Consider the following 13,681-nt stretch of genomic DNA (forward strand, 5'->3'; position numbering starts at 1 on the left):
TTGGAATAAATAGTAGATTTATGGAAGCAGCAAGGTGATTTACATCCCGCAGTATGCAGCGCAGGCTGATGAATTAGTGCACCATCGCCAAAATCGCTCACCATTGGTTGGGTGCAACGTGGTGGTGACGGCACCGGCGTCGGTCAGGGCTACGGAGAGTGAAACTTTGGCGGCGCTTGCGTCGGAAACCGAAAGTGAAAAGCGAAAAGGAGAGAACCCCACTTCTTCCCCTACCTTTCGCTTTCGGGTGTCCCCGCCGAGCACTTTCCCCGGCTTGCGGTGCGTGCAGTTGCAGTAGGCTTCCGAGAGACTCGGTTGCAAGACGTCCTCGAAGTCGCAAACGCATTTCGCGCGATTCTCCTTCCCCTGACTAGCCGCCCCCGAGCATGGCCCCGCGCCGCCACCTCGGCCAAGTTCAAGGCCTCCTGGGCATCGATCCCGAGGACGCCGGCGTGACCCGGTGCTGCGTACCCACCGGCGAGTGCCTGCGCGTCCAGCAGCAGCAAATGAACCCCAATAACAACGATCCCATGTTGATCGCCCTGGACGATCTTCGCGACACCGTGCGCGTCACCTGTAACAATGAGATTTGCACCAGCGGCAGATATATGCACCGCGAGTGCTTCGAGCAGTGGGAGCAGACGGTGCTGGCCTACCTCAAGACCTGCGGCCGTGCGCGCTCGTGGTCAGAGAGGCAGCGTCATCAGAATTTATGGACAAAGAAGGGCTACGATTTAGCCTACAAAGCATGTGGTTGCAAATGCGGACGTGGACATTTAAAGAAAGACCTGGACTGGATGCCGCCTCCACCGACTAGCAATATTTTTGGTCGCGTTGAGGACATTTCCGAAGCGACAACAGTCGGCAAAAAGAAAAAACGTCGTAATCGAAATTCAAGACCAACATTGGCGATTTCGACGCCACATGCTGGACCCAACGAGAGCAGAGGTCGAGCCGGTAGTTTGTCCTCCAGCACGGGCTCTTCTTCACCGCCGGCGTCTGGAAGCGAACCAAGCATTTCGCCAGTCCACGCACACTCCAAGAAGAAGACCAAAATCGAAAATGCAGAGAGAAACCGGTAAGTTGTTTCTGATTTTATCTCCACTTTACCGGCTTTGCGTGCTGTCGTCCATGACCTAAACCGCCAACACGACGGCGATTTTTTAAGAAGTTCCGAATCGAATCTGGAAGCGAAAATAATGAAATAAATAAGAAATCTCAAAATTTTCTTTCGTGTCTGCGGGAATTCTTCCGTCCAAACACAATAAATATCATCAGACAGTTTACCAGATTTATGTTTACAAAAGCTTGCGTCTTCACCGGCTTTTTTAACGATGACCTTGCAGGCTCTCTCAAGTATTTGTTTTGTTTTTTCAAAGATTAACATTGGAGCTTTCGTCATTGGTTATCTTTCCAAGCACTCATTTCTCGATTAAAACATTGCATAACCCCGCATCATTGGATACTGCACTAAAAAAATTGTAGTAAAGTCCATTCTCTTCCTCGTTTTCATGAATGGAAGCAACGAGCTACCCACGCCTCTGCTAGGTCAAGGTGAAAAGCCGTTTGATAAACGCGTCTATCGATTTCCACCCGGCGGCCACGCAAAAATGCGTCGTCTTCGCCACCCTCACTACCTCGACCGTTGAGCAGGCCTTCCTGAAGTTGCCGCTTTGGATGCTGTGCACGTGCATGTGGTTCAAGTTGTAGAGTCGCGGAAAATGACGTAAAATTTGCGGAAATGTGACCTTGTCATTGATGATTTTCAATGTTTTGGAGCCGACTGGAATATATTATGCATAGGTAAATAAATAGTAAAGATAAAGATTCACGTGATGTTTAGTTTGAGTTTTAGGTATCAGCAATATGTAAATATTTGGAGTTGTGGAATATCGCGAAATAAAAAAAAATTATGTTGTATGTAATAAAAAAATGTTAAAAATCACAAAATTATTTTGTTTTCAAGTGCGCATTTTATTTCTCATTGAAGACGGATTCTACGGTGAATTCGTGTTACAAGCACCGGAAACATGGCTTTGTGTATTACGAGCGTGAATACGGCACGAGACCCACGACTGAGTACATTGTGTGGTTACATGTTCTTCATAAAATGGTGTCATTATGTAGGGTAATGATAATTTGAACTTACTTTTTTACAATGAAAACACTTCGAAATACGCCCGTCTTCAATCAAATTAAAAAGTTCTTGTTTGTTGTCAAATATATGCGACCTTTACAGTAAGCAAGAGTCACGCCACCGACCACAACTCGCTTTACATTCAGCACCTTATTAGAGAAGCTTTAAAGTGAATTAGCAAACATTCGTTTGTGATAAGTTCGAGAGACAGCAACAAGCACTATTTCCGTATAGAAATGCAAATGGAATTTAAGGATTAAAACTGAGTGGGCTACGAATGTGTTTAAAACTTTATATGCTTAATACCACTGGCTTTGGGAAATTTTGATGCTAAAGTGCTCAAATGTTGACAATTTCCGGGCGTTAAATGACACAATTTTTCTGCAATTTTCTTTTGAATAAAATTAGAACTTCAAGTGCCTGAACCCCCGGAGTTTTTTGTTCAACTGTTCTTATCTTACTAAATAATGAACATGTGAACGTTTTAGAAGTCAGATCACAAAGCCTGACATTAACAACATCTAAATAACAAAATTTGAATTTGAAAATCCTGTTTTATTGAATTTGTTTCAGATAAAAAAATTATTCACGGATCAACTTTGACCTTGAGTGTAGCACAAAGTGTACAAATTTAGTTTACTTCTTTACATTGATACTATTTATTTAAGACGAGATCATTAGTTACGATATTGCAGTGCAAACAGGCCTAAGTAAATATTTTGCATTTTGCCATTTTTTTATTTTTGAGCCCCGAATATCCAATAATCGCTATTAATCACAGGTGTGGCGATTTTCCGGCATCCTTTTTGTCAGTAATTTCTTTGTTGACCTTTTGGTGGAGTAATTACAGACGGTAAATCCTATCAGCAATTTGCTAACAAGCCAGTAACCGAATCCACTGATTAGGCCCGTAAATCCGGCTCTCTAACGACACTGTAACGTATCGCTAACAACTCGACGTCGTTAACAAATGGAGCCGTTGAGAAACAACCAAGGGACTAATTACTAATTACTGTGTTAGCTTGTATAATACAATAAAGCATCTTGAGGGGAATCCATCTCCAGCGGTGGTCACTATTTTCACGCGTTCTTATTATGTTTGGTTTTCCGGAGAGCACGTTTCCGTGTTAGTGCCAAGTCTGTTTGCATTCGGTTTTACAGCCAAACGGTGCTTTTTAGAGGGAATCGATGGGCAAATCTAAAATGTCTGCATGAGCTTATCAAATTGGTTTTTTCGTAATATATCCAGACTGTGGAGTTTTAATGTGTCAAGGTTTATTTTGATTACAGTTTTATACTTGCAATCCGTGATTGTTGATTGATCAACTTTGATATTAAAACTGTTTACCACAATGCGATATCTTGAGTATGTTTGTTTCCTCCTCTTTCAATCAAACTGATCGGTTTCTGTTTAGGTTCTACCTAAAAATACTACGCGAAATTGTTTATTCTGGTAATTGTTTTAGTGTGTACGCGATTTGCTCGCATCTCGCATGTTAACCTTGTTAATATAGCTTATTAATTGTTGTTTACTTGGCTTATTTTCCAATAAAAGTTATTTATTGTTATTTCAATAATGCTAAGTATGAACAATGGGTTTCTTTACGACAGTTTGTTCTGCCCACATAAAAAGGCCACAATAACACCATTGAGTTGTTTACAAACAACTCATTCGCACATTTTGAAATTTAATTTTATTTAGTTTCCATTTACACGTTCCCATTTGTTTGGGGAAATCAAATTTTGAAGAACTCCCACTTTGATCGGCCACTTTCTTGCGAATTCGCAGAACAGAAATCTAATATCCCGTCGTTCTTGATGATTTAAATGATGATGAAGCAAGCAGTATCAGTGTAAGTTTTTTTTTAATAAAACTTAAATCTTCCCACACTACTCATGTTCCTCTTTGTTTTTTCACCATCTCACGTTTCATGCATAAATAGAATTGGAGAATATGTGGGAGTGTCGCAGTTTCAGCGTTTGTAAACACTTTTAAAACAAGAACAGTCACGTACTCTCAACTTTTTGCTACAAAATGTACCAAAATATCAGTTCTCCATGTTTCACCAACCACCTTGGAAGTTTAGTTTGTGCTGAGGGACTGGCCTAATTTCTTCCACCTTCATTGGATCATTTTGGCAAGACTAGTGTGAAAAATTCGCATTGTTTTATCAGCTCAAGCTGGATGCTTGCCATTGTCGTTTTTGTGTTATTTACCAGTTCGTAGAAGACATTCCTTCGTAGCTTTTTCAACTCTTTCGACCTCACAATGCTGTAATATTTCACTGTGTTTTCGTCTTGTAGCTTGTAGAAAAAGTGTTTGCTATTTTTGCTATAGTCCGACACGTTCGCTGTATTCCTAGTGAAATTATTACAAATTAATGTGTGGAACAAAAGAGTATTATGTACTATTCTTGGTAGAGGTTGTAAAACAGAACAATACTACATTACCACGGTCTGGTGCATTCGACGTCGGTCCTTTACGCCGTCGTGTCGCTTTGGAAGACGAAGTTGGTCGATTTTGTGCGGCTTTATGCCAATATTACGTGCGTTGGAGTGGTCAGGCTTTGATAATTCGAGTTTATCGCTCGCTCTTCCGCCAAAATTGCCGAAAATGTTTATTTACATTGAACGAATTCTTGTGCCAAATTAACATTACACTCTTGGCGTAAAATTAGACTGCCATAACAATATTTGTATCCTTCGTTTTTTTTACCTTTAAAAATCTTTGCTCGCTGAAGTTGGGAAAGCACCGAAAATTCTCATCTTTACATAAATAGATTATGCAAAAACTGTTCAAGGCCGAAAAACAAATAAATAAATAATTCGCTATTTAGTGGCTATTGCCAAAATTTACAACCGCTTGTCATGGTTATATATACATTGGAAGCCACCAAATCTTGTTCGAAATCTGTCAACAAGTGCACTATAACGATCGCATGTAAAAGTGGTGTTAATACAGTTCCCGGCAATTGCGGGGGGAGTGATTTAAAACGTCGTGCCTGTTATTTTTCTTAGGATTACGTAATTATTTATGTGTTGATAGGCTCTGTACGACGCAGTTTATTTTTAGAAGCGCGCTTTAATTTTGCACTCTTCTATCATTCAACTCGGTAGAAAAATTGCAGTACCTTACTTGAGCCTCATGCGAATATTATAGGAGGGGGGCTTCTCTATAAAACTGATAAACGCTACATATTTGGCTGCTTCGTACCTTTGGGGCTTTAACTTTAATTACAAGCATTAGGTGTAGTTGCCAAGAATAACATGCATATAAACACGGTGGTCAATTATCACATTTATAAACACAGTCATGCGTTGTTTGTTGATTGTATCTTATTAAGGCGTGGTGTCCAGACTTATTTCTTTATTTGCCGAACGATGAAATGAAAAAATGAAGCTTCCTTCTTGTGAATAAGGTTAACAACTCAAGATGTAAACACTATGAATGAAGACTAATCAGTTGTGGACAATAAAAGTAAACATAATTAACACAATTTTCTGTGACGAAACCGAGAAAGATTTAGGTATTGTGTAATATTTACAACTCCACTACTGATAGTACTACGACTATTATGTAACACCTGCATTTTGTGTAATGGATTGCCGAAGCGCGCCTGTTTTCCATCGTACTCTATACAATAATAAGCTGACTAATGTTTGTCAACGTAATGTTTACCATTTGCTGGCAACTCCAGCACAATGTGTTTTTAACTAGACAGGAAATGTTTGATAGGTGCATACATAACCTTCGTAACAAAAAAATGTTGACTTTGAAAGCACTTTTGTCTCCACATTTCTGAATAATAATGGGAACAACAGAAACCGCACCATATTCACATCTGACTTGAGGCATAAAAGCGGTTTGGCCGTAAGAAGTTTCAGTTTTTCAGCCGCACATCCAAAGCTGGAACGAGTTTTTTAATTACATCGGTTTCATATCAATGAAAGGAACTCTTGTTGATTAACATTTCTATTTAAAGTCGAGCCTGATATGGACTTCCTAATTATTATCAGAATTTCTGGAAGGTAATAATAGACGTGCATAGTTTTTGATGGATTTCCCGTATCAGCAAGCTCAGCAAAACATGAGTGTCATGCCTTGCACATGCAAACAATAATACCTTTTATCTCTTGGTGTCATTGCACTGTAAATTTGTTGTGTTATCTTCATAATGGCTTTGTAAATACGTCAGTTCTTGCTTAATACTGTCAATTACAAAATTTGTGTTGAAAATGCAGTAAATTTCCCAAAGAGGCAGTCGACTGTTGGGAATTAAAAGTGTTGGGAGCGGATAGTTTGCCCCTTCAAGGTACAGTTCAGGGACTATAGTCTTAAGTCTAATTAAGTGCAATCTACATAATGTAAGTCTGGGAAGTCTGGAAAACAATCTAATCCACATCCACGCTTTCTAATTGAATTAGAATCCTCATACGTTGGAGCATATACAGTTTGTCTCCTTACTCCTTTGCGCGCTGTATTTTACCCCAAACGACTTCAGATAAAGCCACGAGAATACAGAACTGCATCAGAATTTGCAAGCACTTCTGATGATGCTGTAAATAAAAATCCTTCGTTATTAATCAATGAAGTTCAAGGATTTAGTAAATTGGCGTTAACACAATGCAGATGCTCCCAATGCCAAAGTTTCACCGTCATTAGTTTCGATAATGGACCGACCTAAGTTGCCAAGAAAGCTTAAGAATTTACTAATATTGGAAAGTATGTAAAGTTCATTTTCGCGCAAGTTTCATTGTTTTGTTCTTCGGGAAACTAATAAAAAGCATCATTGTTGTAAGCAAATAAAATCGTAAAGTTATCGCATGTGCTATTTATAGCACTTTGAGATATGGAATTGTTTATGTAAACAAATCGTTTGTTTGTATTTATAAAGGCAAATCCTACAGTATCAAGGTTTATTTCTTTTAAAAATGCTGGTTTCTAGTTGTTGTTCTCGGCGGTTCAAGAGGTGTGTGTCTTATACCGTATGTACTAGCAATACAAATAGTGAATGTTTGATCATCATCTTATGAATCATATTCTGTTACAGAAGATTCAAACGTTTAAAAAACACGAGGAGTTTTTGTTGTTTGTGGATTCCTAACCAAAACCGATCCTTTCAGGGAAATATACTTCCGTGTGGGGGCTGTGTTGGTCCGTGGCCTTTCTAACAACGATCCCCCTGTGGCTTTCGCCAAGCAAATACTCATCATATCTTACAATACTTCCGTGCTAAGGTGTAACTTCTTAAGGCAGCACCTAGTAATTTATGAAGTTATAACCATCACGCATCAAACTAAGCTGTTCAGCGACCTCTGAATAGAATAATGAACGAAAGTTCGGGTTTAAATTACAGTTACCGTAAGATATAAAGAGGTGGTTTCTAAATAAAAATTCCGCGGAAGTGTTATTTAACATTGCTCGTTCTACTCAGGTTTTGTTTGTATTTTTTGCACAATGTCCTTTCGTTTGCAATGGTCGTCAAAGCACGTTCCTCTTTATTACAATTACTTTTCTCGTGTTTTATTCGAGGTTGGTCCTTTTAGATTTCGCAAATTTAATTTAGCAAAGTCTGGCAGTAATCTACTAGCCACCGGAGACTGAATTAGGTGTGAGATAACAACACACATGCAGGTCGAGGAGCGGTGAGTGCTGCAACTCAAATCCGTCGAGTTCTTGTTCGAACTTGGTTGAAAATCGAACCGACATTTGGTCGACTCTCATTAACAAGGCGTGGTTCAACCAATACTATCACATATTAATAAGTCAAAGTGCAACGTACTGCTAGTTAGAAAATAACACGCATACTCTAATACTTAATTTTTTTATTTCGGACGAGTTTTCTCTTTATCCAAGGACTTATCAATTCGTGTTAAACGTGTTTGTGGCGGCGGTGGAGTTAATCACGTAACTTGAAAATTGTACACGTTGAGGGTAGTTAATTTGCACGTGATATTCTCCAACTTGGGGAAAATATTCGGGACTATTGTTTTCCGAACGCGGAATTAATCGCAAACGTGTCACAGATTGGTTTTTAATAAATGATCAACCAAACTGTGAACTCTCGGGATTTCAACCCTCGTGTACTCTAAATCGTCAATTTCTCGATTTACATCGATTAAATTGCAGCTTTCGACGTTTAGTTGAATGCTGGCCATGGCCGTGGAAGAATTAGGACACTTTCTAAAGTGACTCGGGGGCAGTTCAAGACAAAAAAGAATCAAAGCAATTTCGTTTGATGACTTCGTAGATCAAATGTGAATTCTCTCAGGAAAACATTCTGCGAAGAGGTGCGTTTCATGTTGGGCAAAAAATGGAGGAGCACTATGCGCCATGGAAAATGAATTATCAAAGTTCAAAACAATTTTTATGTAAATTAGTTGTGACGTAACCCGAAGACACCAATTAGCGCTGTGAATGGCAACAAACTCGAGCTGATTGGCCATAAATTAGTCAGTGTTTGAGTAGAAAACAAGACGATTTCGCCACATGTGGGCATGCTTCTGCAAAAATTACTGTTTTCCTTGCTATTTTGCAAATGCGTGAGATTAACTAACAATATTTCGAGCACATAACACTTTTATTGTGTGCATGGACACGCTCCAAAATAGCTTGATTCAGTTGCAAAAACAGAATGACCTACTTCGCAATTTGCGTATTAAAACTAAGTGTCGGAACGAATTCCAGTTGTTTGTCTGAAATTGCGCACGATAGACTTGTGATTGTTCATTACTGAAATAGTATCGGCAAGAACACCTTACGTGAGACGCCGATGATTGCTATAGAAATTGGATTGATAAAATTTGGTGATCGTTCACTTTACTAGAATCCAAGGAATCAAGTTGTGAGCACGTTTCTTGCATCACATGTCAATACAACGGGATTACTTGATCTCAGTGTGATGTGTATCAGGAAATTATTAGTCTGGGATAACCACTCCTTTAAAGAACCGAGAATTCAGGAACAATGATGGCATGGCGTCTAGAACTTCATTTAATGTGATCCCTGGTGGGAACCCCTTTGTTTTTTATGCCACCTTCGGGAGTCTAGAGTATTTGCAGCTGATAGCTCCGGTCCTCTGACGTTGAATATTGCTGGAAAATCTCAGGGAAACTTGAAGCACCGTCAATTTACAAAGCTTTTCACGTTTTTTTCCCAACGTTGCCAGCGTCATATTTTTGAGATAAAGCCGCAAGATTATGAATATTACTTAATTAATCTTAACATGTGTTTGATTTTTTTTATTCTGTCGGTTTCTAATTTGGGGTGATTCACCTTTTCTTTACATAATAATTTAATAACGCTAATCCCAGCTTTATTGTGAAAACATAAATACCGAGCGAAGCTTTATACCGGCAGATTATATTATTAGTTGGTTTCACGAAGCTGATAAAAAACCTTCGAAGGTGAGAATTTAATTTAGTGTACCCTTCCTTTCACCCACCATTCACGCCGTACAGCTTAATCAAAATTAGATATCGTCTAGCTTAAAAGCTGATATTTAATGATCGATGAGTTCTTTGCGAAGTGATCATTGAAGCGTATTTTGTCCGTATCGCAGTCGATGATTTTTTCGTAGGATATCGTAAACTTCCACGGTTTGTATTTTTCTTCGGGTGCTTTGAGACCTCTTGGCTCATTAATCAGAACTTGCTAACTTTTCTGTTTATACTGAATCTGCAGCCAATTAGACTATTTCAGTTTGTGGGTATCGCAAGAAAAGTTTATACGACTTTACTTGGTTTCGGTTCGGTACAAAGCTCGTTTTTTATAAAACCGCAGGTGTAATTTTTTTTCATCACTGACTAGTCTGCTTCTTCTGTACGCACTGGACCAAACCAGCCTCGTGTCAATGCGTGTTGATAACCACAGACCTGCCTCAACAAGCAGTTAGTTGAGCGCGATAATAGACTTTTTAAACATTGAAGGATGTTCACATGTCAAGTGGTTAATAAACTTCATTGAATCGTTCAAGGTTTTGTAAACTTGTTGTGCAAGACCAATGGTAAAGGCCGTGTGTATTTAAGTATTCATGCTGAAGCTGTAAAGGTTTGTGGCTAATACTTTAAACTAATATTGGAACTAAGGTTCGAAAAAAAATGTACACCACTGTAAGCAAGGACATATTTATACTGCAATTTGTACACTCATTTCACTGATGCAGTAGCCCACAATGAGGTAAAGCAATTTATCTTGTGGGTCAATTTTTAGGTCCGACTGGGAACGGAATACAAAAGGGACGCCAACGTCGTGACTAAATGAATTGTTTATGATAGTTATTAGATGGTAGGAGGCGTTTATAAGGTCACTTCCTACGAGGACGTAGTGGTCTAACCGAGAGATTTATGAGGCAGTTCGTTTGAAGAATTCATAATTGAGTGGGTTAGTGAAACGTGACCACAGGGTGGTTTCTAGATAATTGAAAGACCACTAATGATAATTCCAGAATGCACAAGCACTATAACAAATCAGGAAATTTTGTAATGGTTGCGAGATTTCACAACCAAGAAATTGGAACTGATTTGATCAGTCATAATGTGCAGTTCCTACACGGTACGTTTTCCTAAATGAAATCCCATTTCTGCGGAGAAAACTAATAGAACTGTCAGGTCAGACCGAAGAAAGTGGTGTAACCTAGAAAGAATATGGCAAATCTTCATAATTAAATCTACGAGCTAAATTTTCCTTCGGAAAAGTCACTTCTGCAGCGGTTCAATATTTACAGAATAAATGCTACATCGTTGTAATTACCATCAATTACAAGTTATTTGTTTTCCACGGAACTCGAGACCAATAACCCGTCGGTGTTAGACTTCAAATATTTTGTTAGACATAAACTGGAAATAACGAATTTCAGATTGTTAACGAAATTTGATTTTCGATTGGTGTTTTTATGGACGAACATTCAAAAGAGAAATACTCCAACAAAGGTTGTTATTCGGACAATGAACAAAGGAAGAATCTCGACATTTTTAACGATTTTAATTTTTTGTCTGATCTCTCCAACCTGTATATTTCACGGAAAATCTCTCACCATTATAAGGATTAGTGTTGATGCCGAAGATTAAATGAGCTGTGATACTCCTACCAACAAAATTAATTTTCAATTAAACAGCTAATGAAGTTTACAGGTTCAATAAATTTAAAAATGGGATGTTGGAGCAAACCACATACGAGTTGGGAGGTTTAAATTTAAATTGGATTTGTAATTATCAAATCATTTTGCGCGTCGATTTTTTACCAAGAAACGCGGAATTCGTGTAAACACCCCAGAGAACAACCGGATTAATAAATGATTAAGTCGCGAAAGTTTTCTAAACATTTTAGTTGCGCCCCGTTAATTTCTAATTTAATTTGACTTCAAACTCCCAAGACTTAAATAGTTCGGAAAAATGAAATTCGTTGAAAAGTTGACTACTCATCGGTGGGAACGAGCGTGTAATTCGATAACAGTTACAATAAATCACGAAAGGGAAAATCGTAACAAAGTAGATAAATCTTGAGCATTTTGTCTGAGTGCATTAACATTACGTTCGTGTTAACACAAATGGTCAAGCTTTTAATTTTTCAATACGAGCGCTTGCACAAGCCCACAAACGCAATTCAGTTTTTCCTCGCCTGAATTCAGCGAAAATTACCTGCAATTTCACGGAGCAGCGACTATGTGATGGTTAACGTATTAAAGGGTCGGTTCGTTTAAATCCTAAAATTTTTAACCCTTTCAAGGGTGTGGATTCACGTTTTCGTTAATAACGTTTTTTCCGCATGGCTTGGCGCGTTAATGAAACCGACTTGTAGCAATTTTGTTATTTTAAATGTGTCGAGAGTTGCGGGAACTCGTTAAACGTAACATGGAGTTTAACGCAGTTAATTGTTGTAATCACACAGGTAATAAGAATAATTTAGAAACACTCGTCGTGGGTGTTAATATATCTAGGAAAGTTGAAAGGCAATTGGAAATGAACAGTATGAACATTTATATTGTACCTACTCCGTGTCATTGTTTCTTACCGTTACTCGTAATTTTAGTAATAACCGAGAGTGTAATTATTATTTATGGCTGGCTCTATAAATAAATTTGCTGCTTTGTGCACGTTGTTTTGCTGCTTGTGAAATATGCAGTAGTAAGTTGTAATTTAATTGAACATGAATATTCAAAGTGTAAGCAAACATAATCAGGCTTTATTTTTAACGCCATGCTTCGTGCGATTAGTTACAGATTTTTTTATTGCGCTTTTAACATCTCTTTCAACAGTTGAAATTTGATTTGCAGATCAATTCTTTTGAATTCAATTAAATCATAATTCTATCAATTTTTAGTGGGACCCTCCCGTTACTCATTACTCATTACTAATTTGTATGTGTGCTTGGGAACTACTTTCCATCATGAATTTACAATTCTAAAATCCATTTAACATTTAATATCAACTGTTGAAAGCTGTAGTTAAGGAGTGCAGTAATAACGGTGGTTTTATTAATGATTTCAATGTGCTATTATGCACGTTAAACCACTTTGGCTTCCTGTCAGTATTGATCTAGATGTATTGGAATTTGCTCATGTTTTATTGCTAGTTTTTACTTGTGACAAAGCTGCACCTAGATCTTTAGCTTTAGTAGCTGGAGATAGACAAGTAGAGAACACTTTTTTTTACGATACGAAACCATCACCAAACTGTAGTCCAACGACTTTCTGCTGAAGAGACACGAATGGTTGGTTCGCCCCCATCTTTTGGAATTATTTTGGTCAATCCAAACAACTGTTATATAATAAAACCAGCGATAATAGAGAATTGTTGGCACGGTCCCACGTTGAACCAGCAGGAGTCTGCAAAACATAAACAAAATATCTCGTTCCGTTACTCCCAAAATACTAACGAACTTACTCCCATGTTTATTTCAGTTGGGCGCAACGGCGATTCTCTATAAATAGATGATCGAATTTTCACATTGTAAACAAGATGGTGTTTTCTGGCAGCTATTACCCGAAACGACGTTTGTTCAAGATATAAGTTTATTTATTGTAACAGGAAGAGACGTTGATTAATAGGTGTGTTATTCAGTACGTGATGAGGGTCAGTGCTTTCAAGTAATTGGTAAACATCGTTTTTAAGGAAGAGGATACTTACTCTTGACCTTTATTACTCAATTTTGCGTTGGGTGAAAGTAACGCAACCAATTTATGTAATAATAATCGTTTTCGAAGAGCAATTGCACAGAAAAGTTCAAACTGCATGGAGATATAAAATCAATGAGTGGCCAGCGGCGTACGCAATGCAGTCGATATTGGGTTCGGACAAGTCCCTTCGACCCTTACGCAAGGTCACACAATGTCATTATAAATTCAATAACCAACACCCTTTGCCTGATTTATCGCGGACCACCCCTGCTTTTAAACAGGAGGCATGCACAGGACCTATTTTTAGGCGGTTTAAACATGCTGGCATGGGAATTAATTTGGTACCCTTGACATTGACACTGAGCAAGAACACAGTTCCAATGAAATCCTCAGCCCGGGAAATTGGCGACACTGGAAAACAATCGAA

General features: G+C 38.5%; 1 protein-coding gene across 1 annotated transcript in view; it reads left to right on the forward strand.

The window, feature by feature from the left end:
• The first annotated feature begins 386 nt into the window (after nt 1-386).
• heca (hdc homolog, cell cycle regulator) overlaps nt 387-13,681 on the forward strand; it is a 49,140-nt gene continuing 35,845 nt past the window's right edge. Inside the window, exon 1 of the mRNA XM_088038368.1 lies at nt 387-1,078. Coding sequence (XP_087894494.1) covers nt 387-1,078 — 692 coding nt within the window. The remainder of the gene's footprint in view (nt 1,079-13,681) is intronic.

The sequence above is a fragment of the Gnatocerus cornutus genome, chromosome 6 (assembly GCF_029298725.1).
Source record: "Gnatocerus cornutus isolate USDA-ARS CGAHR chromosome 6, icGnaCorn1.1, whole genome shotgun sequence".
NCBI classification, from domain to species: Eukaryota; Metazoa; Arthropoda; class Insecta; order Coleoptera; family Tenebrionidae; genus Gnatocerus; species Gnatocerus cornutus.